Source organism: Bufo bufo, chromosome 1 (assembly GCF_905171765.1).
Source record: "Bufo bufo chromosome 1, aBufBuf1.1, whole genome shotgun sequence".
NCBI classification, from domain to species: Eukaryota; Metazoa; Chordata; class Amphibia; order Anura; family Bufonidae; genus Bufo; species Bufo bufo.
The window spans coordinates 440,184,056-440,209,882 of NC_053389.1; the positions used below are offsets into that span (position 1 = coordinate 440,184,056).

Consider the following 25,827-nt stretch of genomic DNA (forward strand, 5'->3'; position numbering starts at 1 on the left):
TTGGCTTGAGCTTATGTTTGCTATTTTATTTGTTTCACACAGTTAAATGCATATGATCAGAGACATTTGGATGATATCCACTTTGACGTTCGATTAACAGCCTTCCAAAAAGCAACTTCCTTTATTAAAGAGATGAAATCTATAGATTTGAACTACATTCTTCTACTTATGCACAACTGTTTCTACACAATCCAGGTAAATCTTACTCCTTTTCCTTTGGGTTATAGTTACTAATATGAATTAAACATTTGGATAATTGCATGGCTAAATCTTCCTTTTTTGCAGGTAGATTGTAAACCACTTCCCTAGTTTTTGTAAATCTTGTACTGGATATGCTATACATATTTCAAGTTATGATAATACTTTTTTTTTTTTTTTTATGTTGTAACTTTTTTTTAAATAAATATATATTTTTATTTTCCAAATCATGATATTAGTACATAAAACAGTAATAATCACAACGGTATGCCTAGTATGGCAATCATAAACATCCTTACAAGAAGAAAAATTCTATACAGCTTCCTAAGAACACCCTCATGACAATATATAATAGTAACTATATCCACCCCCCCCCCCCCCATTGGCTGCCGTCCACTCCATTCATTAATGTGTAGAATAATATTAATTATGGCTGTGTAGATCTGCGTGCAATTCTCCGTTTCCTTTCAATGTCCTCATAAACTCAAATTTTTTGAAGATATGAACCCCACTCCCTTGTTGAGGGCGGGGAGACAGAGCCCCAATACTTTATCAATATAGCTTTAGTGACCATCAATCCCCGCATCCAAATCCGTCTGACCTGGGCCGGGACTTCCACTTATGACCCACATTCTCCAAAGAGCACGATCAAAACCCCCGGGTTATAATTCATTGAACTCTCCCTTTCTAGGGTAACGAAAACATCATCCCAATAACTTCTTATTTTGCTGAAGCTCCAAAGCAAGTGGACATAGTCCGCATTAATATATCCACAAGTTATGATAATATTTTAATATGTTTATTCTTCCAGCTTGGCGATATGTCTTTGAGTGACAATGCAGGGCTACTCCTTACCAGTATTATGAAGCTGCTAGCAGCAGTAAAGCACACAGAGGAGGAGTACCGGGAGATCATTCAGCGCACTCTGCTTGACAGCTTGAAGATTGGCCTCAAAAGTAAAGTTGAGGTACGTAGTTGCAATATTACGGTAAATAAAGTATCTATTTTTATTTGAAATAATGTTTATTTTGTTAAACAAGCAATATTTTATTGACATGGCCAATGGATAACTAATATCTTAATATTTCACCTTAAAGGGGTATTACAGTTACGTCAAGTTATCTCCTATCCACTTAATAGTGGATAAATAACTAATCCGAGCACTCAGACCCCCACCAATCCAGAGAATTGGAGTCTTAGTCCCCCAGTACCCCACTGCCTTAAAAGTTACCTCCACAGCAGCTGTCCCTTTAATAGTGGCTCCTGCACCCTTAACAGTGACCTCCACAGTGCCTGCCCCTTTAACAGTGCCCCTTCCACAGCAGCCTGCCCCCTTAACTGTAACATCCATGGTGAACGCCGCTTTAACAGTGACCTCCACAGCGGCCTGCCCCCTTAACGGTGACCTCCACATTGCCTGCCCCTTTAACAGTGACCTCTACAGCAGCTGCCCCTTTAATAGTGCCCCTGCCCCCTTAACAGTGACCTCCACAGTGCCCACCCCTTTAACAGTGACCTCCACAGTGCCCACCCCTTTAACAGTGACCTCCACAGCGGCTTGCTTCCTTAACAGTAACATCGACAGTGAACGCCCCTTTACCAGTGACCTCCACAGCAGCTGCCCCTTTAATAGTGTCCCCTGACGACAGTGACCTCCACAGCACCGTGCCCCTTTAAGGCTGGGGCTACATGACGACATGTGTCGCGCGACATTTAGTCATACCAATGTGGCGCAACAATTTTTATAATGATAGGCTATGGTGTCGCACTGCGACATGCTGCGACTGCGACACGACAGTCGCAAAAAATCCATCCAATATGGATGCATGTAGCAGTGTAGTTGTGCCTTATGTGTCGTGCGACTTATTGTCGTCGTGTAGCCCTAGCCTAAAGCTGACCTACAGCAGTGAAGAAAAATGGCTGGGTTGTTATGGAAACCTGGAGTAAAACTGTGTATGTGTAGACTAAGAGCCTGCGAGCTTCTATTGGCTGATAAGGGATATGTCCGTGTGTATGGCAGTTGGGATTTGAAGAGAGAGACTTGCAGGCTTGTATTGGCTAATGCAGGTAATTTTTTGGGAATATCTCAGGAACGGTACATCCTAGAGAGCTGAAATCCGGTCTAAAACCTTCCCGGACATCTGATGTACCTGTGTGCCAAAATGAAGATCGGTCCAGTCATTTGGTCGCACATAAAGAACAGCCAGAAATTATAAGAGATAATACACTGCTGGGCGGAAGCTGTTTTACAGGCTAGGGCAGCACTAAAGCCCGCCCACCAGTGCCGGTGACATCACCGGGCTTACTACTGGGCGGAAGCCTCTGCCTGGCAGCCCTAAGGAGAGCCCGGAACTCCTGAAAATGCCTTTGCCCTACGAGATTCAGCGCAGGGCAAAGGAGAGCATCGGAGCATGAAATGCTCCGATGCTCTTGTCAGGGGGCTGCCTGGGTGAAAATATGGGTATGTCCAGCTTCAGCTCTGAACCCGGACAACCCCTTTAATAGACTAGACTGCTGCATCATTCAGAAAGAAAGTCAAGTATAGAGATAACTTGTAGTAACTGCATTACCCCTTTAACACACGGATATACATATCAGTACAGATTTTTTTTTTTTATGCAGTTTGTTCAGTTTTTGTTTCCACATTGTATCCGTTTTGGTTTCTGTATTGTGTTTTAAGTTCATCTGTGTTTGTGCCGTGTTTTGTTAAAGCATAAAAAGAGCTTTCCTATCTTGCGGATAAGTTATCAATATCAGAACTGGGGCTCCGTCTCTCTGCACTGCCGCCTATCAGCTGCTTGAAGAAGTTGCCGCCTCCTCACAGCATACCAAGCATAGTGCCATACATTGTATAGTGACTATGCCTAAAGTGATTGTGCAGGCCATATACACTGATTACCTATTGTCAGGATAGGTCACCAGTATCTGATCTGTGGGGGTCCAACACCCGGCACCCTTACATTACAATGAACATTATTTCATTACACTACTCGTCATCTCCCTTGTAGCGGTGGCGTAGTGTAATTACAAGTACTTGCTCCATTCAAGTGGATGGAGCAAGTGCTTGCTATTTCACTGCTCTTCTGAGACGACGGGCAGTGTAATGAAGAGGAAGCAGCACTAGCATGGAGCACCGCCTCCTCTTCAAACAGATGATCAGCAGGGGTGCCCCGGTGTCTGATCCCCGTCAATCAGATTTTGATGACATATTCTGAGGATAGATATTCAGTTAATCGATGATGGCAGCATTATTCTCCATTAATTCTTTATTGTTGGTTAATCCATGATATACGTACAAAACCGACCCATAAAAACAGCAACGTTTCGACTACTGCGTAGTCTTTATCAAGCTCAGTATACAGTGCTTACTCCAAACATTTATACCTTATAAGTCACACTTCATCAATCACAATGGACACCTATCAAACTTCCACTCCCCACTTGGAAATCTACCAATGGGGACATCTCTGCAGGTAATCAACAAAACCGTGCACCTGTATTCAATTATCAAGGTACCTTCTCCACCAATGAGCATTTCGCCTCTTGTCCACACACCACTTGGCGTCACCACTCGCTAATTGCGCATGTCTCAGCAGCTATCCGTCATCTCCGCTGCTCACATCGTCATGACCCCTCCCACTCACTATCTTACCAGTCTTCATTCAGGTCTGCTCGAACGCTCTGCGAAACTTCTATGTGTAGTTCAGAGCATATCGCTCTCTGCTCCTCCCCTAAGTCACGTGACTCAGTCCGAGTCACATGATAGGAATCTTCGCTATCTTTTGACTATACCAGCTTATCTCCACACTCCGCCGTCTGGTTGCCGCGGCAACCGACACCCGAGGCGATATTGGAGCGCAGAATCAAGACATATGCTCTGTGATCAAAACTAATCGCGATTTTCATGTTTGTGTGATTCTAATAGGGGTGGACACATCTTATGTATCTGACCGCCAGTAGTGTTAGGACATATAAGGGAAATGCTCAATGCTATATTCATTAACCCCTGCAGGGAACAATAAGAACAAAGTAAAATCAATATAAAAGTAGCAATATACTACAGGTCACTAATGAAGTAGATTATTTTTATTCTACAGCACTCACATTAAACTCAATATTCAAGCCATATGGTTGAAGTGCTCTTAGTGTGAAAATCCATTTCAATTCTTTTTTCCTCAGAATCCTGTTTCTATCTCCCCCTCTTCTCAACTTTCCCACAGAGTCAATTACTCTGAATCGTAGTTGGTTAATGGAGTGGCCACATTCAATAAAATGTTTTGCTACAGGTTTATCCATCATTCTCTTCCTAATGGTACTCTTGTGTTTGTTAATCCTTTCTCTAATCTCCATCGTAGTCTCTCCTATATAAATCACGCTACATGGGCATTGAATCATATAAATGACGTCCCTTGATCTACATGTATTCTGAGGATAGGTCATCAATATATATGGCCTGCACAACCCCTTTAATATTGTAGCCAAGGCCCATTCACCTAAATGGGACTGAGCTGCACATAAGCCATGTGATGGATGAGCATGGCATCACTGGGCTAGTAGGGGGCCACCGCTATCACAGGAGCACCAGTTGGCAGAGGTGCCGGGAGTTGGCCACCACTGATCAGATATTGACAATTTGTTCAAACACTTTGTTTTAATGTTGTACGAAGACCTGTCTCCGTAGAGCATTAAAATGTATTGGATCTGTAATACACAAATGTGGTGTTTCACAACCACTTAGTTCAAAGGTCAAGTGTGGTACTCCACGTTAAAGTCTTCAATGCTTTATTATTTCACGAAAAACATTAGTGGTCAGTATAGAAAATGGCTTATGTGTTTCAAGCAGCAGTTGCTCTTGCATCTGTGAATAACAGCAACTGCTACTCAAAACGCGTAAGCTGTAATGTGCAAGTACCATGGCACAAATGTGTTTGTGTCCTGGCTCTTAGAAATACAAGTGATGTCATGTACATAATCTAGATGACCCTTTTCTTTTAACAGACTATTCAGCAGGATTACACTACTTTACTCTCTAACTTGATCCGAACATTTCCTAAGCATCCAGAGTTCTCTGACTTGGTTCAGCTTACAGATTACAATGATCCTGAAATGGACTTTTTTGAGAATATGAAACATATTCAGGTATGTGCAGTGTTTTTATGCTATATTTCTGCACTTATAGTTTCTTACAGCTGTGTGGGAAAATGTCAGAACTTATCTTTAAATTATTACTGCGGTGTTATTTTTTTTTTAACAGATCCACAGGAGAGCGCGAGCATTGAGAAAACTAGCAAAGCATTTAACTGAAGGAAATGTAGTGCTGTCCTCCAGATCCCTGCAAAATTACATAATGCCGTATGCAACCAGCACTGTATTTGATGAGAAAATGCTTAAGGTATATAATGATTACTAATTCTGTTTGTCGTGAGCCATCAGCAGTTAGGACCATGCCAAACTGCTGACAGCGCTAGGTGGTGGCTAGGAAGGGCATAAACATATGGTATCTTTTGTGAAACTTTTATTATTGGGAGTAATGTGAATATGAAATTTCATTCTGCCAGATTCTGCCCCTTGAGTGGCCAGGGCAGAGCTTCACTGTTATATTCTCTCTGCATTCAAGCTGCTTCACAGCCCCTTACCTCTTCTCTAAGTGACAGCTGTAGCAACCAACCAGGAGACCACTACAGCTGTCACTAAGGCTACTTTCACACTAGCGTTAATATTTTCCGGTATTGAGATCCGTCATAGGGTCTCAATACTGGAAAAAACGCTTCTGTTTCGTCCCCATTCATTGTCACTGGGGACAAAACGTAACTGAACAGAAGGGAGTGCTCCAAAATGCATTCCGTTCTTATACCGGAGAGCAAACCGCAGCATGCTGCGGTTTGCTTTCCGTCCTGGGATGCGGAGCAAAACATCATGAGCCACAATGCAAGTCAATAGGGACAGATCCATTTTTCTCTGACACAATAGAAAACGGATCCGTCTCCCATTGACTTTCAGTGGAGTTCATGACCGATCCGTCTTGGCTGTGTTACAAATAATACAACCGGATCTGTTCATAACCGATGCAGATGGTTGTATGATCAGTAACTAAAGCGTTTTTGCTGATCCCTGCTGGATCCAGCAAAAACGCTAGTGTGAAAGTAGCCTAAGAGGAGAGGGGAGAACTTTTGAAGCGGCTAAGTGCAGAGAACAAACTCCATTTCACAGTGAAGCTTCACCCTGGGCACTTGCAAGTGCAGAATCCAGCAGAATAAACATTTATATTCACACTACTACTGATCATAAATGCTCCACAAACATATGTTTGTACTGCCCCCTGGATCTCACAGGCCGGAAGCTGTATGAGTAATACACACTGTATTACTCATACAGCCAATGCATTCAAATACAGAAGTATTGGAATGCATTGTAAAGGATTAGACCCCCAAAAGTTCAAGTCCCAAAGTGGGACAAAAAATAAAGTGAAAAAAAAAAGTAGAAAAATGTAAGTTTCCCCCCCAAAAAATTTAAAGTTTTAAGTAAAAATAAACAAAAATGTCATTTTCCCCAAATAAAGTTAAAAAAAAAAAGGAAAAAAATAAAAAAGTATACCTATTAGGTATCGCCACGTCCGTATCTACCGGCTCTATAAACCTATCACATGACCTAACCCCTCAGATGAACACCGTAAAAAATAAAAACTGTGCTAAATAAACAATTTTTTTGTCACCTTACATCACAAAAAGTACAACAGCAAGCGATCAAAAAGGCGTTTGCCCACTAAAATAGCACCAATCTAACCGTCACCTCATCCCGCAAAAAATGAGCCCCTACCTGAGACAATCGCCTAAAAAAAAAAAAAAACTATGGCTCAGAATATGGAGACACTAAAACATCATTTTTTTTTGTTTTAAAAAAGCTGTTATTGTGTAAAACTTACATAAATAAAAATAAAGTATACATATTTAGTATCGCCGCGTTCGTATCGATCGGCTCTATAAAAATATCACATGACCTAACCTCTCAGATGAACACCGTAAAAAATAAAAACTGTGCTAAATAAACCATTTTTTGTCACCTTACATCACAAAAAGTGTAATAGCAAGCGATCAAAAAGTCACACGCACCCCAAAATAGTGCCAATAAAACCGTCATCTCATCCCCCAAAAATCATACCCTACCCAAGGTAATCGCCCAAAAACTGAAAAAATTAAGGCCCCCAGACTATTGAAACACTAAAACATGATTTTTTTTTGCTTCAAAAAATAAATCATTGTGTAAAACTTACATAAATAAAAAAAAAAGTACACATATTAGGTATCGCCGCATCCGTGACAACCTGATCTATAAAAATGTCACATGCTCTAACCTGTCAGATGAATGTTGTAAATAACAAAAAATAAAAACAGTGCCAAAACAGCTATTTCTTGTTATCTTGCCTCACAAAAAGTGTAATATAGAGCAACCAAAAATCATATGTACCCTAAACTAGTACCAATAATACTGACACCCTATCCCGTAGTTTCTAAAATGGGGCCACTTTTTGGGAGTTTCTACTCTAGGGGTGCATCAGGGGGGCTTCAAATGGGACATGGTGTCAAAAAAACCAGTCCAGCAAAATCTGCCTTCCAAAAAACTTTGGCATTCCTTTCCTTCTGCGCCCTGCCGTGTGCCCGTACAGCAGTTTACGACCACATATGGGGTGTTTCTGTAAACAACAGAATCAAGGCCATAAATAATCAGTTTGGTTTGGCTGTTAACCCTTGCTTTGTAACTGGAAAACAATTATTAAAATGGAAAATCTGCCAAAAAAGTGAAATTTTGAAATTGTATCTGTATTTTCCATTAATTCTTGTGGAACACCTAAAGGGTTAACAACGTTTGTAAAATCAGTTTTTGAATACCTAGAGGGGTGTAGTTTATAGAATGGGGTCATTTGTGGGTGGTTAACTTTCTATTATGTAAGCCTCGCAAAGTGACTTTAGACCTGAACTGGTCCCTAAAAATGGGGTTTTTGAAACTTTCTAAACTTCTAAGCCTTGTAACATCCCCAAAAAATAAAATATCATTCCCAAAATGATCCAAACATGAAGTAGACATATGGGGAATGTAAAGTAATAACTATTTTAGGAGGTATTACTATGTAATATAGAAGTAGAGAGATTGAAACTTGGAAATTTGCAATTTTTTACAAATTTTGGGTTAATTTGGTATTTTTTTTATAAATAAAAATGAATTTTTTTGGCTTCATTTTACAAGTGTCATGAAGTACAATATGTGACGAAAAAACTATCTCAGAATGGCCTGGATAAGTCAAAGCGTTTTAAAGTTATCAGCACTTAAAGTGACACTGGTCAGATTTGCAAAAAATGGCCGAGTCCTTAAGGGGTTAAAAATATTCTATCCATCATCTAATGGCACAAAAGAAAGGTCTAAGGCATCCCAAGAAAAATAATATCAAATACATGTAGGCAGGCTCAGAAATTAATCAGTTATATGCGGTTAGATGATAGACGCATTGCTACAACTGAAAAACTGGCCTGGTAAGGAAGGGGGGGGATAAACTCTCCTGTAATAACTTTATATTTATATTATCTTTAGTAGGTGCTGATGCTTATTACATTTCTGTAGTATTGCTCTTTAAAGTATAGCTCTAGAATCTTTGGTAGCATCCTATTTTGTGCAGGCTCTGAAAGCATTCAGCACATGCGCAGATACAGGAAGCAGAATCTCTTGTATCTATGTATTCTCTATACTTTTAGCACTTGCACAGAAGAGGGCAAATCACCTTAAGTGCTATGGACTTGTCAGCTGCTGCCATCGAGTGTTTACATGCCATATCCATAGGCACCAGGGGACCGTGAACTGAGTGCTGTGATAAGGTGTGAGACCTGCAGCGTCGTCCATTTTGATTTTCTAAGGTTTAGGATTAAAAAGACAATAGGCCGCATAGTTGGGGAGGGAAGAGGATATAAATGCATGAGAGTTTATGCGATGTTGAGTAACAACTACTAACACCAAAAAAGCCACACTACAAAAATGTAAGTAAATATAATATTTATTGAATTCCATATAATAAAAGATATAATGATACAATTACAAAGATACAGTAAAAACGGATCCCATATAGCAGCCTGTGGCAAGTCATACATAAAAGCATACAGCGATCTATGCGTATCAAAGAACGCCTGTAAAAGTCCACTAGTCAGAAGGGCCGATATCAGTACACTAATCCTGAAAGTCAGGATGATTTATATAGCTAGGTAGAAAGTTCCCTAGCCAACCTACACAGCAGGCAGGCCCAATGGCCATATCGCATTAGTGCATGTTGGATAACCAGCCCAACTGTATAAACCACAATATAAGGTAGGTAAGGCACAAGGCTAGACTCAAAGGTAATAAGTGTAACAAACATAGAAACATGAAATGATACAGACCGCTGTATAGTGTGACCTCCAGGAACTCCCCCTTGGGCCTGCCTGCTGTGTAGGTTGGCTAGGGAACTTTCTACCTAGCTATATAAATCATCCTGACTTTCAGGATTAGTGTACTGATATGGGCCCCTCTGATTAGTCGACTTTTACAGGCGTTCTTTGATACGCATAGATCGCTGTATGCTTTTATGTGTGACTTTCCACATGCTGCAATATGGTATCCGTTTTTAACCGTATCTCTGTGATTGTATCATTATATCTTTTATTATATGGAATTCAATAAATATTATATTTATTTACATTTTTGTAGTGTGGCTTTTTGGGTGTTTTCTGTTTATATGGCCACACACTTGGTTTAGAATCATTGGTGTGGTGTGGAGTAACAGCTACTGCAATCACTGTGTAATAGCTGCCTGAAATGACTTGATTTTTATAAAATTTTATTTTATTTTTATTTTTTTGGGGAGGGGGGTCTTTTTTTTTTTTTTCAGTGTTTCTGTGTGAAATTTTACATTCCAGGTAAACTTGTTATATGATCTTATCACCCATGTCTTATTTTTTTTTCAGCATGAACATATGATCAATGCCTCAGTGGAAATGATTGGCTCTGTGTGTAAAAACCTGTCCTGGTCTGCATACATGTATTATTTAAAACATTTTATTCATGTGCTTCAGATGGGACAAATCAATCAAAAACTGGGAGTCAGGTAAAGTGTTTAGTATTTTTTTATTTTTCAATTTCTATAAAATTGAGCTGATATTGGAGAAATGAAGAATATTTTGACAGTTTATATAACTATTGGGTCCGACTGCTGGGACCCCCAGTGACCTCAAGAACGAGGGCTCCATAACCCGTGGGGAACCCTGAAATGAATGGTTAAGCAGGTCGAGCATGCACACTGCTGCTCCTTCATCTATACTGGACTGTCAAAATAGCTGAGAGCTTGTATTCTATCTGCCAGTCCCATAGCGATGAGTGGAGTGGCAGTGTGCATGCTCGACATGACACTCCATTCATTGGCAGGGTACAGGGTACATTCTTGTGATCAGTTGGGACCAGAACACTAATACTTGTTTCCCTTCCCATTTTTAGGGGATAATTTGAAATAACTGGAGTACCCCTTTGAATGTCCTAAAAACGCAGTTAAAAGGGCCACTGTCTTGACATAGGGTTTCCATAATGAAATATGAAAGGTTTTAATTAGTGGGGATCTGAGTGCTGAGACCTCTACTGATTGCTAAAACGAGAAGTTAGAATTGCTCACGTACTCTCCTCGCTGTTGTAGACAGGCTCAATAGAAAGTGTGTGAAGCTGTCTTCAGCAGCGAGGGGTAACTCCTCGTTATAGCGATTGGTGGGGGTCTCAGCACTTCCACCCCAACTGATCAAAACCTTTTATATATCACTGACGTAACAAAGGTTTTTGCAAAGTTTAGTTACTTTTTAAAGGGTTGTTTGTGGGATTAGAAAAAGGCACCGTTTCTGGAGCAAAGAAAGTCAGAGTTTTTCCTAATTTAAAAGCCCATTTAGATAACTTGTAAGTTAGAACAGAAATGTCAAATATGTAGGAAAATTTTTAATTGTGACGGTATCTTCTGTACAGCTTACTGGTGACTGTGCTCGACGCTTTTCACTTTGATTATATGACTATGGAGAAGCAACTTCAAGCAGTTGAGATAAAAGGCAGTAAACGCGGTAAGCATTGTACATTTCATATTTTACATCTTGTCTACCGGTACCTGATATTATAGTGCTGCCCTACTGGTTACTTTTCTAGATCTAAAAGAGAACAATGTGGAAGATGAGTTAATGGAGTTAGAGCATGAAGAGGAGGAAGAGCAGATGGACACTCAGGGAGCAGCCCCCACCAATAAAGAGAATGAGCCCCCTTGTAAGCAGCAAGACAACAATCCCAAAAACAAGCAAGTCTTGAACTCTCTTCCAAGAAATAAAGAAGATCTGGTCTCACTTATTAGTCATATTCAGGAGACTGTGGCAAATAACATAATTCCAAAGCTGCAGAAGTGTATTGATGCAAAGGTTGGTGTCTTGTATTACACGATGTTGAAGATCTGGTTCGGATTTTCCATCTCTTTTTGGTTTCCCTTTTTTCTTTCAAGTATGTCATTAGTTTACATTTTTGTTAGAAAAAAAACATTCACCTTGTCAGTAATCAAAATCAACAGCTCACGTTCCTGTTTCGGCTGCATGGGAAAAGGGGAGGGATCCCCACACGAAATCTAATACAAAAAATTCCCAGCTGCCTTGCTTGCTTCAATCTCGTATCTTTATTTGTCAAACAACAAAAGTCCTCAAACGGACGCGTTTCGGCACATATTGCCTTCCTCAGCTATATTGCCGAAACGTGTCCGTTTGAGGACTTTTGTTGTTTGACAAATAAAGATACGAGATTGAAGCAAGCAAGGCAGCTGGGAATTTTTTTGTATTGGATTTAGTGTCCCAGTTCCAACATGGCTGTTCCCATTCACAATGCTTCTAGTACCTGCTTGACCAGAAGTGACATGGTGTGTATATGCATGTGGCCACTGACAGCCAATTAAATTGTATGAATGGATATATTAATGTAGTATTAAAGAGGTTTTCCGTGATTTACATACTGATGACCTATCTTCAGGATAGGTCATCAGTATCTGATCAGTGGGGGTACGACTCCTGGCAGCCCCACTGATCAGCTGTTTGAGGAGGCCGCAGTGCTCCATTGAGCGCCGCTTCCTCCACGCTGCTTTCCATGAACAGCACCATACATTGTATAACTGCTGTTAGCCGCATTAATTTAAATAGGACTGAGCTGCGCCTAAGTCACTTGACTAATGAACGTGACGCCACTGGCCTAAGAAGAGTCCTAAGAGCTCACGGAACGTCACAGCTTCTTCATACAGCTGATCAGTGGGCTAGACCATCAATATAAAAATCCCAGAAAACCCCTTTAAAGATTATCCAAATATAGTGACTTTTCATTGAATGTTTGTATTGTCCCTACAGATTAAAAGTGAGGAAGAGCACAAACTTGTGAAAAGCAAAGTAGTTAATGAAGAAGAAGTGGTCCGTATTCCAATAGCATTTGCTTTAATCAAGTTGATGCAGACACTTCCACAAGAGGTTATGGAAGTCAATCTGCCAAGGTAGTATTAAGTTAAATCAGATAAATATTCTAGGCAAAGTAAAAATCAGTTTTTTCTACTTCCCACTACTTGCTGCCTCCCATTTTCATTATAATATGGCCTGACACATTGCTTCTCTGCGCCCGGGTCTCCTCTTCTGTACCAGATGAAGGAACATAACTCGTAACTGTAATAGCGTAAGTTACAATCTGGGCCACCAAGATCATGAATGTGGTACTGCCCTGTAAAATTGTCAGCTTTTTCCCTAGAATATTTCTTCAAGGAATACACTCCACTTTTTGCATAGATTGATGCATAAGGCTGATAATTTTTTTTTTTTTTCTCTGACACTTTGAATCTTACGTTTTATATATCTGTTGTATTTCAGCATCCTGTTAAAGGTGTGTATTCACCTGAGAAACAGAGCACAGGAAATTCGTGACATTGCAAGAAACACTCTAATTAAGATCATAGAAACACTCGGGCCTCGTTACCTGCAATATGTATTAAACGAGATGCAGACGGTCTTAGTTAAAGGATACCAGGTATTGGGTGCTAGTTGTGCATAGATATGCAAGCCATGGTGCACTGAAACATAATGTAAATTACATGATTACTTACAATACTCTTTCTCCTTCTTGTAAATTCATAGGTTCATGTGCTAACATTTACAGTAAACTTACTGCTGAAAGGCCTTTCTTCCAGACTGAAGAGTGGAGACTTGGATGGTTGCATTGAGTCTCTAATTCAGGTAATGAATTTGATGGTTGATGGCTTTCAAATGTATAAGCCTATGTAGACCTGACCCTTTGACAAGATGTGCTGTACACGCATGCTTTTCCCTGTAGCGCTTCCTGGGCCCGTTTGGCTTACCCTCACTGAAATCAAGAAAGCTGTTCATTGATGGTGATAGGCAGGGGCGTAGCTAAAGGCTCATGGGCCCTGGTGCAAGAGTTCAGCTTGGGCCCCCCTTCCCTCAGTACTTTGTGGCAAGGGGTAGGGGAGCAAATATCCTTCCTGCTGCCTGAGGCAAACATTGAAAGGGCACCCCCTCATGCCAAATTCTTGACCTAACCCCTTCTCTCCAGCCAGAGGTGTAAATTGACCAGCATGCACTTTCTATAATGCCAGTGTCTTATGTGGCACAAGGATCTTTGGGCCCCCTCAAGCTCCTGGGCCCGGTAGCAACTGCTACCTCTGCACCCCCTATAGCTACGCCCCTGGTGATGGGCTGGAGCCTGTATGAGGCTACCACACCTATCACAGGTATATTCTGATGTACAGTCGTGGCCAAAAGTTTTGAGAATTACATGATTATTGGAAATTGGAAAAGTTGCTGCTTAAGTTTTTATAATAGCAATTTGCATATACTCCAGAATGTTATGAAGAGTGATCAGATGAATTGCATAGTCCTTCTTTGCCATGAAAATTAACTTAATCCCAAAAAAAACTTTCCACTGCATTTCATTGCTGTCATTAAAGGACCTGCTGAGATCATTTCAGTAATCGTCTTGTTAACTCAGGTGAGAATGTTGACGAGCACAAGGCTGGAGATCATTATGTCAGGCTGATTGGGTTCAAATGGCAGACTTGACATGTTAAAAGGAGGGTGATGCTTGAAATCATTGTTCTTCCATTGTTAACCATGGTGACCTGCAAAGAAACGCGTGCAGCCATCATTGCGTTGCATAAAAATGGCTTCACAGGCAAGGATATTGTGGCTACTAAGATTGAACCTCAATCAACAATTTATAGGATTATCAAGAACTTCAAGGAAAGAGGTTCAATTCTTGTTAAGAAGGCTTCAGGGCGTCCAAAAAAGTCCAGCAAGCGCCAGCATCGTCTCCTAAAGAGGATTCAGCTGCGGGATCGGAGTGCCACCAGTGCAGAGCTTGCTCAGGAATGGCAGCAGGCAGGTGTGAGCGCATCTGCACGCACAGTGAGGCGAAGACTTTTGGAAGATGGCCTGGTGTCAAGAAGGGCAGCAAAGAAGCCTCTTCTCTCCAAAAAAAACATCAGGGACAAATTGATCTTCTGCAGAAAGTATGGTGAATGGACTGCTGAGGACTGGGGCAAAGTCATATTCTCTGATGAAGCCTCTTTCCGATTGTTTGGGGCATCAGGAAAAAGGCTTGTCCGGAGAAGAAAAGGTGAGCTCTACCATCAGTCCTGTGTCATGCCAACAGTAAAGCATCCTGAGACCATTCATGTGTGGGGTTGCTTCTCATCCAAGGGAGTGGGCTCACTCACAATTTTGCCCAAAAACACAGCCATGAATAAAGAATGGTACCAAAACACCCTCCAACAGCAACTTCTTCCAACAATCCAACAACAGTTTGGTGAAGAACAATGCATTTTCCAGCACGATGGAGCACCGTACCATAAGGCAAAAGTGATAACTAAGTGGCTCGAGGACCAAAACGTTGACATTTTGGGTCTATGGCCTGGAAACTCCCCAGATCTTAATCCCATTGAGAAATTGTGGTCAATCCTCAAGAGGCGGGTGGACAAACAAAAACCCACTAATTCTGACAAACTCCAAGAAGTGATTATGAAAGAATGGGTTGCTATCAGTCAGGAATTGGCCCAGAAGTTGATTGAGAGCATGCCCAGTCGAATTGCAGAGGTCCTGAAAAAGAAGGGCCAACACTGCAAATACTGACTCTTTGCATAAATGTCATGTAATTGTCGATAAAAGCCTTTGAAACGTATTAAGTGCGTGTAATTATATTTCACTACATCACAGAAACAACTGAAACAAAGATCTAAAAGCAGTTTAGCAGCAAACTTTGTGAAAACTAATATGTGTCATTCTCAAAACTTTTGGCCACGACTGTAGGTCTGTAGGTGGCAGTACTGCATTGGAATATGCTGAATTTTTCATACATTAAATGTATTAAATCACATTAGTGTATGGGAGAAGCACTCTAATGATTACATGTTCTGGTCCCCTATGGGGGCTTAAAATTTTTTTTATAGTTTTTTAAAATTCAAATCACCCCCCTCCTGATAATTAAAATAAACAATAAAAAATTAAGATAATTTGCATCCCAGAATGCCTAACTATTAAAACATAAATGTATTGATCCCATGTGGTGAATGCCGTAACTGGAAAATGTCTGATTCACCGTTTTATGGTCACATCTCCTCCCCCCAAAAAAGAATAAAAAGTGACAGTCATAAAAACCCCAAAATGGTATCTCTGAAAACTACAGATTGCCCTCCCTGCAAAAAAATTAGCCCTCGCACAGCTCTGTAGACATAAATATAAAAAAGTTATGGGGGGTCAGAATATGACGATATATGAATGCCTTCATGTGCAATCAAAAATAAATGCCTGACATTTTTGGTATCATTTATTCTTTGTATTTTCTGTTGTTTAAAGATATTTAACCATGAATTGTTTGGGTCCATTGCGGAGGAAAAAGAAGTAAAAGGAATAGTCTCTAAAGTCATGGAAGCCCGAAGCAGCAAAAGCTATGACTCTTATGAACTTCTTGCACAGTTTGTTGGAAAGGATCATGTTATAAAAGTGATCCTTCCCATGAAAGAGGTAAGATACATGTAGAATGCTATGAATAGTAATCATTTATATAATTATGTACAGTGGAGATATCTGTATTTCTTTATCTAGCTAACTTTTTTCAATGCCCTTAATGTGCAGGTGTTGGAGAAAACCACAAGTCTAAAACTGGCTCGTAAAGTCCATGAAGCTTTCCGCAGAATTGTTTTTGGCTTAATAGCCAATGAAGACATGACTGCACAGTCCATCCTTCTGCTCAGTTACGGCCTCGTCAGTGAAAATCTTCCTCTCTTAACCGATCAAGAAAAGTATGTTTTATTCTTATTGAAGAGGATATCCTATGAATAATGTAAAAGTGAAAATCATACATAATAGTACATGACAATCTCTCTCTAACGAAGCTAAAACCCACCCATGTACCTAACATGGATTCAGAGTTCTCCCCATTGCTTCAATTTTTCTTCTAGATTTAATTTAAGCTGCCACTTTCTCAAGGAATGTGTCTTTTCTGCTGCAGCTGGTGGTGGTTGAAGGATGGAACTGAGCATGTGCTTCTGTCTCACTGAGCTGGACAGAAAAATTAGAAAAAAAGCAAACAGCAGGTGGCGCTATACAGATTGATTTAATTGAATTACTCAGTAGCTATAATAGTTTTTTTGTTACATGTAATTACAAAAGTATTCAGATTAAGGTGCTGTTTGAAAACTGTAGAATATTTTTGTGGGACAACTCCTTTAAGCCCACACATCATTTACTCATTATAGTGAGTCTTTGCCTGTAAAACTGAGCTGTTATGGTTGGCAAAAGTTTTTTTTCTCGCCCATTTTCCTTGGGGGACACAGGAGACCTTGGGTATAGCTCAGCTCCCTAGGAGGCGTGACACTAAGTGAAAACTGTTAAGCCCCTCCTCCATCAGCTATACCTTCAGCCTGGAGAGAGAGACTGCCAGTTTTTGCTTAGTGTCCAAGGAGGCAAGACACTCCCTGCTCCGCAGGGCTGTTTTTTTATCTCCTTATAAAAAAAAATTATTATTTTTTTTCTTCTTCTCTTCAGGGACAACAGAGACGCACTAGACCTCTCTGTTTCTCCCGGGGTCGAGCCAGTGCCGGTCATCCGCATTGCTGCCTCCCCCACAGAAGACAAGGAGGACCAGGGCAGCCTAGCTCCCCTGCATCCCGCCAGCGTAAGGGTCGCCTGCACGCCAAGTCCCTCTTCCAGCATCCTGCCACTACGGTGCCGGTAGCTGAAGGGGCGACCCTGCTGGAAAGGACCGAGGGTGAAGATGGCTGATGGTGAGAGAGTGGCTTCTCCAGCCCAACGCCTCCCCCCCGGTCTCCTATGTGACTGACCCCCATACTCGGGCAGACTGGCTCCTGGGGTGTCTCCTGTCCTACAATCATCCTCTCCCCTGAAATGGCTGATAACAGGGGGCATACTCGCAAGGGCTGCAATCCATGCTCCCAGCCCCCCTCCTTCCCTCCTGCCCCCTACCTCCATAGGACATTTTCGGTCACCTCACCGCTCCTCCGCGGCAGCCATGGTATAGCTGCTCTGCCTCTTTTCCCTGCGTCAGGGCCGGGAGGCCCACGCCAAGCTGCCCCCAGACCCTCCTGGGGATTCACGGGCTCCCGGTCGCCTGACTCTTCCGGCCGCGGGGTGAGCTCCTGCGGCCGGCATGTACTTGCGGGCGCCTTCGCGCCGCTCCGGGTCCCTCCTGACCCCAGCCGACCGTCGGTACTTCCCGGTCGGCCGGGCGCCACAAATTTAGGCCCCGTCTTCGCGGCCTACTAGGCCGCAATTCCGGCCCTTCTTCTCCGGGCCCCCTGACTTTTCCGGACCGCGGGGTGGGCACCCACGGCCGGCATGTACATGCGGACGCCTTCGCGCCGCTCCGGGTCTCTCCAGGCACCGGCCGGGCGCTGCAAATTTAGGCCCCGGCCTTAATTACAGGGGGAGGGAACTTCTCCCAGGCGCAAATTCTTCCCGTCTGGAGGTTCCTCCTCCCCCAGGGGATCGCTGTGCCGCCCCCAGGCCGGATCCCAGTTAACCCCTTAGGTACCGGCCATCTCCATGGGCCGGCTCCCGTATAGAGGAGGCCCTTTGAGATCCGGGCCTTTCTCATGGGCCTGTATGGTGGCCCCTTCCTACCTCTCAGAGAGGCTGTGTCATTTAACCACTTGCCATCTGGGCCATTTGCCCCCTTCCTGACCAGGCCTAATTTTGCAAATCTGACATATCTCACTTTATGTGGTAATAACTTTGGAACGCCTTTATTTATCCAAGTCATTCAGAGATTGTTTTCTCGTGACACATTGTACTTCATGATAGTCATAAATTTGAGTCAAAATATTTCACCTTTATTTATGAAAAATCCCAAATTTACCCAAAAATTTGAAAAATTAGCAATTTTCTAAATTTCTATTTCTCTGCTTTTAAAACAGAAAGTGATACCTCATAAAATATTTATTACGTAACATTCCCCATATGTCTACTTTAAAACGTGCTTTCAGAAATAGAGGTCCACCCATAGGACGTTTATATCCTATGGGCGGACGGAAAGTGGTTAAAAAAAAAAAAGAAGAAAATCTGTGTCAAGTTTGTACGCTATGGAATTCTTGTTGGCTGCGCTGGACGCTGCAGCCTGATCTCGGCAGAGCTAGCCATGTGCATGCCCCCCTTCCATAGGCGGCATGTTGCGCTCCCCGGACACGGCGCTGGCCAAAGTACATGCCCCCTTCCCTAGGTGGAATCTTGCACCCCGCCCCGGAGTACAGTGTCGACTGGGTGCATGTGCCCTTTCTATAGGCGGAATTCCGCACTCTCACCGGTTATGGTACTGGCCTTGTGCATTACCCCCCCCCCCCCCCCTTCCTAGGCGGAATACTGCACTCTCCCTGGCTGCGGGCTGGCCATGTGCATGACCCCCTTCCATAGGCGGAATACTGCACTTTCACCGGCTACGGTGCTGGCCATGTACACGACCTCCTTTCATATGCGGAATTCGGCACTCTCACGGTATCCGCTGCCGGCCATGTGCATGACCTCCTTCCATAGGCAGAATGCTGCACTCTCACTGGATCCGCTGCCGGCCATGTGCATGCCCCCCTTCCATGGGCGGAATACTGCACTCTCACTGGAGGTGCTGGCCACGTGCACAACCTCCTTCCATAGGCGGAATTATGCACGCTCACTGGATTCGCTGCCGGCCATGTGCATGCCTCCTTTCCTTAGGCGGCATAATGCGCTCTCACTGCATGAGGTTGTTCTCTCGTCGGTACGTTGCTGGCCATGTGCATGACCCCCTTTCATCGGCGGGGTGCTTGCACTCTCACTGGATGCGGTGCTGGCCACGTGCATGATCCCCTTCCTTAGGCGGAATACTGCACTCTCACCGGATACGTTGCTGGCCATGTGCATGACCCCATTCCCTGGGTGGAATACTTGCACTCCCACTGGATGCGGTGCTGGCCATGTGCATGACCGCCCCTCATTCCATAGGGGGAATTTTGCACACTCATGGGACTCAAGGCTGACCTTGTACATGCTGTGCTGGCCTTGTGCATGTCCCCTTTCATTGGCGGGGTAGTTGCACTCTCACGGGATACGGTGTTAGGTGGATTATTACACTATCACTTAATGCGATGGTATCCATGGCGGACTTCCTGCGTTCCTACTGGATTCAGTGCGGCCATGTGCATGACCCCCTTCTGGGCGGAATATGGTATGTCCTACTTCTCTGAAGTCGGTACTGGTCTTGGGCATCACCCCCTTCTTAGGCGGGCCTTTACACTCTTGCCGAATGCAGTGTTTGCCAGGTGCATATCCCCCTTTTCTAGGCGGACTGCTTGCGTTCCATCGCATACTGTACTAGTCTTGTGCATGACTCCCTTCCAGGCGGCATATTGCACTTCTGTAGATACTGTGGGGCTCTGTCGATGGCCCCCTTCCCAGAGTGAATATTTACAGTGGGTGAACATTCATGCGCGCTCTGAGCATTGTATGGGCCGTATATGCCTTCTCCTCCCGTAGGTGGGTTGGCATTCTCACTGCTTACTGGGCTGACCGTACGTATGCCCCCCTTCCTCCCGCGACATACGTGTTTCTCTTGGGATACGATGCTAGCCGCACTCCTTACACTCTTCTCCGAAGAGATCATTCTGCTTCCACCTGGTCCGGACATGGTCTACTTGCTCTCTGCGAGCACCGAGCTAGGCGGTGCTCATTCTCGGGTTTGGACAGTATTTTGCGGTTCCGCTTGTGGCAGTATCCACCATGCTCGTTGGTCCTTCCACCCGTGGAGTGTTCATGGCTCCTGGATGCTTACCCATTTCGCCCTCCTGCTGCTTTGCTTCCCTGCGCAAGCGGTCTCGTGGACGAGAGGGCTGTCTGCAGCGCCCTTCGAATTCTACGTTGGCTCTGGCAGGACTACGGTTCCCTCACCTACTACCATTTCCTCCTCTACGGATGTGGTGTGGTATGAGTCCTTCCTATGGGCGCCCTCTGCACTTTAGTGCCGCTCTGCTGCCAGGTTCGGGCCGCTCTCCTTTGGAGGGACACCCAACTTCTCTTGGGTGCTTCGGTTATGCCAGGTCCGGGGGACCTCCACCTTGGGTTCTTCAGGGTGTTCGCCTTCTGCGAGGCGGTGAGCCGGGCGACACACAGAGTATCGGGTGTTCTGTCTTTGAGCTGTCCTACTCTGACTACCCTGTTACCCACTCCTCCTTTCGGTTGCTCAGGGCATATCCTTCCGATGTGGCTTCTGCCCTGGTCAGGCTTTAGAGGCTGTTCCTTTACAGCCATCTCCTCGGGAGAGTATGGTTGTTGACTTGGATGGTTCCGGAGTTTCTGTTGTGACCTCGGACCGTCTCCCTCATTCACACTAGCTGTACTGGCCGTGTGCCCACTTACCGTGCTTACCGCGTTCTGTACTCATGCTTAGGTGACAGATTGCGTTTTTCCGTTTTAGGTGGGGGTCCTGCTGTAAACTTACCTTCTCGGTAAGTTGACCCCCAGGCTTGAATCTGGGTCTCTACAGTGGTAACGGTAGCGCTTCCGGCACTTACCTTCTATTCCTTGCCATATTGGCCCTTAACTGGTAGGTCGTAGTCTCTCACTCCCTGTACTGGTAATCCATTCGCTCGGGTCTGAGGTAGTGATGGTGCCCTCAATTATACCTTATCTGTCTCGAGGTTAGTTGTCTCTGCCTTACCTGCCGTTTTTTGTTCCGCGACTACTATCTTCCTGTTGTACTGGGGGTAGCTGTATTAGGTATTGCCACGTCCGTAACAACCTGCTCTATAAAAATACCACATGACCTAACCCCTCAGGTGAACACCGTAAAAAATGTGACAAAAAAGACATTTTATGTCACCTTACATCACTAAAATTGCAACACCAAGCGACCAAAGAGGCGTATGCCCCCCCAAAATAGTACCAATCAAACAGTCACCTCATACTGCAAAAAAGGAGACCGTACCTAAGACAATCGGTCAAAAAATAAAAAAGCTATGGCTCTCAGACTATGGATACACTAAAACATCATTTTTTGGGGTTTCAAAAATGCTATATTTGTGTAAAACTTAAATAAGAAAAAGTGTATATGCTAGGTATTGCCACGTCCGTAACGATCTGCTCTATAAAAAATATTACATGACCTAACCCCTCAGGTGAACGCCGGAAAAATAAATAAATAAAAACGGTGCCAAAATTACAAATTTTTTGGTCACCTTGCCCCATAAAGTGTAATAATGAATGATCAAAAAATCATATGTACCCAAAAATGGTACCAATAAAAACGTCAACTCTTCCTGCAAAAAAAACTAGCCCCTGCACAGGACGATCGGCAGAAAAATAAAAAAAATATGGCTTTCAGAAAATAGAGACACAAAAACATACTTTTTTTTCAATTTTTTTTTTAAAAACTGAAACAAACAAAGAAAGTAGACATATTTTATATCATTGCGTCCATAAAACCTGCTCTATAAAAATAGCACATAATCTACCCTGTCAGATGAATGTTGTAAAAAATAAAAATTGTGTCAAAACAGCAACTTTTTGGTTACCTTGCCTCACATAAATCGTAATATAGAGCAATTAAAAATCATGTACCCCAAAATAGTACCAATAAAACTGGCACCTTATTCCCTAGTTTCCAAAATGGGGTCACTTTTTGGGAGTTTCTACTGTAAGAGTGCATCAGGGGGGCTTAAAATGGGACATGGCATCTAAAAAACAGTCCAGCAAAATCTGCCTTCCAAAAACCATATGGCATTCCTTTTCTTCAGCGCCCTGCCGTGTGCCCTTACATCAGTTTACGACCACATGTGGGGTGTTTCTGTAAACCGCAGAATCAGGTTAATAAATATTGTTTTGTTTGGCTGTTAACCCTCGATGTGTTTAAGAAAAAAATGGATTAAAATGGAAAATCTGCCAAAAAAGTGAAATATTCTTTTAATTCTTGTGGGACACCTAAAGGGTTAACAAAGTTTGTAAAATCAAATTTTAGTAGCTTGAGGGGTGTAGTTTCTACAATGGGGTCATTTATGGGGAGTTTTTCACTATGTAAGCCCCACAAAGTGACTTCAGACCTGAACTAATGCTTAACAGGTGGGTTTTGGAAATTTTCTTAAAAATTTTAAGAATTGCTTCTAAAATTCTAAGCCTTCTAACGTCCTAAAAAAAAAAAATATAACATTTACAAAATGATGCCAACATAAAGTAGACATCTGGCAAATGTTAAGTAATAAATATTTTATGAGGTATGACTTTCTGTTTTAAAAGCAGAGAAATTGAAATTTTGAAAATTGCGAATTTTTTAAAATTTTTGGTAAATTTGGGATTTTTTCTTAAATAAAGGTGAAATATATTGACTCAAATTTATGACTATCATGAAGTACAATGTGTCACGAGAAAACAATCTCAGAATGGCTTGGATAAATAAAACCATTCCAAAGCTATTACCACATAAAGTGACACATGTCAGATTTGCAAAAAATGGCCTGGGCAGAAAGGTGAAAACTGGCCCGGGGTAGAAAGGGTTAAAGCAGGCATTGAGACATTATTTATAATTCTAAATTATATCCCAAGGCCTATATAAAAGGTTGAACATTAATTTTTCAGATAGGTACCTTACATCTGGTGGCACCAGAGGCAAAGTTTTCTTTTCAGAAAGAGAGCTAGTTTGCCGACCTTTTCCCCCTGTCTAGAAATGTTGACCACTTGTCAAAGGAATGCACACTGGATGGGAAATGACTGTAATATGAATTTTGGTAAATTTTAATTTTATCTTTTACTTTTAGGAACAAAAACTTAGAGATGCCTCCCCCAGATCCTCGCCTTCCACCAAAGAGTTGTTTGATAATCCAGCCTCCTCCTCCACGTGGTGGTGTGAAAGCTGCTGTTAGCACCAAGACTAACATGCATGTTCTTGTAGACACTGGACTGAAGGTTAGCTGTGTTCACAAATTGTTTAGACGCCTTCGATAATCTTGAAGTGTATACTTCTGTAGATATTGCTAGTAATGTATATTATGTGTATACTCTTATGGTTTAAATGTCAGAATGCAGCCATTTTCCGCAGAAGCTGTTTGGTCTATGTTAGAAAAGACAAATACAAGATCACCCTGTAGACCAGATATGCACATCCTTTTCTTGTCCATTTCCACGTACTACTTTCAAGGGCTGCAATTAAATGAACAGGCGTATTCGTGTCTGAGTAATTAAAGCCATACATGTCTGATAGGTGTGGGTTCCACTTCTGGGTCTCTCACGTATTAAGAGAATAGGTATCTCCAGCTCGCCTCTTCAGCATTCGAAAGAAAACTAGACAATGTGGCCGCATATGACTGCGGCTTTATTCACTGTAGTTTTTGGGATTTAGACAAACTGCAGCAAAGCCATATTTATCTACCTTCTCTTCTGAGAAAGAACCTGTGAATGTGGGAAATACCACTTTAAGGGAGTAAACTGGGTATAATGATGCACTATGTTATACCTAGTAAACCTGAAGGAGATTTGAAGAACTGCTAGATGACCAATCATGGTCTGTACTAGGCATGACATAGTTGCTATTTTGCCTAGATTTCTCCTTTAAATTGCTTGAAATAGAACTCGTATAGCCCCTCAGGTCTCCCTTACCAGTGCCATTCCATGACTCCTGTATCATTGCTAGCCACATGGCATGGCACCTTGTTTTCTGCATCAGAAGAATGCAGCTATCTTTTGGCAGAGGAAGGCATTGTGGGCTGCTGGTTGTGCACCCGGCTGTAGTGTACACCCGAGTGTAGATTGTATTTCATACCCAGTCTTACAACACTATGCTGCTGGGTAGAGATGGCAGTACAGAAAGAGAAGTGAATAAAACCTAACATTCTGCTATGATAAGGCGAGTACAATATAATCCGCTAGCGATATTATACTCCTTATTTTTTTATTGTCAGGTCTCTGTGCCTCCACCTAAAAGTCACAGTTAGGTCATTTTTACATGGCAGCCTTTTGGTCACTATTCGCATCAGTATTGTCAGTCAAATCTGGAAAAAAAAAATCGGACGTGAAAGCGTTATCTAGTGGAAGTCTTTAAATTTTATTTTTTTTCTGTGTAGATTCCATTTCTGTTTTTGACTTTTAAATACTGATACAAAATGTGAAAATGGCCTTAAAGGGGTTGTCCGGGTTCAGAGCTGAACCCGGACATACCTACATTTTCACCCAGGCTGCCCCCCTAACTTGAGCGTCGGAGCAGTCCATGCTCCGATGAGCACAGGGCAAAGGCATTTTCAGGAGTTCCGGTGACGATCCGGGCTCTCCATGGGGCTGCCAGGAAGCCCGGTGACGTGACCGGCACTAATGGGCGGGCTTTAGCGCTGCCCTAGCCAGTAAAACCGCTAGGGCAGCGCTAAAGCACGCCCATCTGAGCCGGTGAAGTCACCAAACACACTGCCGGGCAGAAGCTTCCTCCCGGCAGTGTGTTGTTGTAAATAAAAGAGCCTGTGCCCTGCACGATCTAGCGCAGGGCAAGTGAGAACATTGGAGCATGAGATGCTCCGATGCTAGCATCAGGAGGGCTGCCTGGGTGAAAATATGGGTATGTCCGGGTTCAGCTCAGAACCCGGACAACCCCTTTAACATGACAAGCAACACAAGTGTAAATTTTCTCTGAGTGTCACGCAAGGTGTTCATAGTATAAGCGTGCTGGGGATTGGCTTTATATAGTGACCACAGGGGCAGGTTTATTAAAGCTTCTCCACCAGTTTTGTGGAATAAAAAAGTAATTTATTAAGAATGGCGTTTTAGGCGCCGGAGTTATGAAGAGGTGCCAGCCTTTACATAACCTTTGCGCATCCAGCACTGCTACCATTTTTCTACCCCTAAACCTGCTGGCCCTCCCATGCCATGCCAACTTTTTCCAAGTGCAATGTGCACTTGAAATACGCCTAATATAGGTGTATTTCAGGTTAATAAATGACCCCCTTAGTGCTTATAGTCACTTTTCAAACATGGGAAGAAAAGGGGACCGGGCATAGCAGGAAAGGGAGAGTCTCGAATAGCCTGCCAAATTTACCTTCATTTA

General features: G+C 42.9%; 1 protein-coding gene across 1 annotated transcript in view; it reads left to right on the plus strand.

Moving 5' to 3' along the window:
* The window catches only part of UTP20 (UTP20 small subunit processome component), a 125,421-nt gene that overhangs the window by 82,309 nt on the left and 17,285 nt on the right, over nt 1-25,827 (plus strand). Inside the window, exons 35-47 of the mRNA XM_040407229.1 lie at nt 43-195; nt 1,010-1,165; nt 5,197-5,337; nt 5,453-5,590; nt 10,182-10,321; nt 11,218-11,309; nt 11,392-11,654; nt 12,618-12,757; nt 13,125-13,281; nt 13,389-13,487; nt 16,122-16,289; nt 16,401-16,567; nt 23,558-23,705. Coding sequence (XP_040263163.1) covers nt 43-195; nt 1,010-1,165; nt 5,197-5,337; nt 5,453-5,590; nt 10,182-10,321; nt 11,218-11,309; nt 11,392-11,654; nt 12,618-12,757; nt 13,125-13,281; nt 13,389-13,487; nt 16,122-16,289; nt 16,401-16,567; nt 23,558-23,705 — 1,962 coding nt within the window. The remainder of the gene's footprint in view (nt 1-42; nt 196-1,009; nt 1,166-5,196; nt 5,338-5,452; nt 5,591-10,181; nt 10,322-11,217; nt 11,310-11,391; nt 11,655-12,617; nt 12,758-13,124; nt 13,282-13,388; nt 13,488-16,121; nt 16,290-16,400; nt 16,568-23,557; nt 23,706-25,827) is intronic.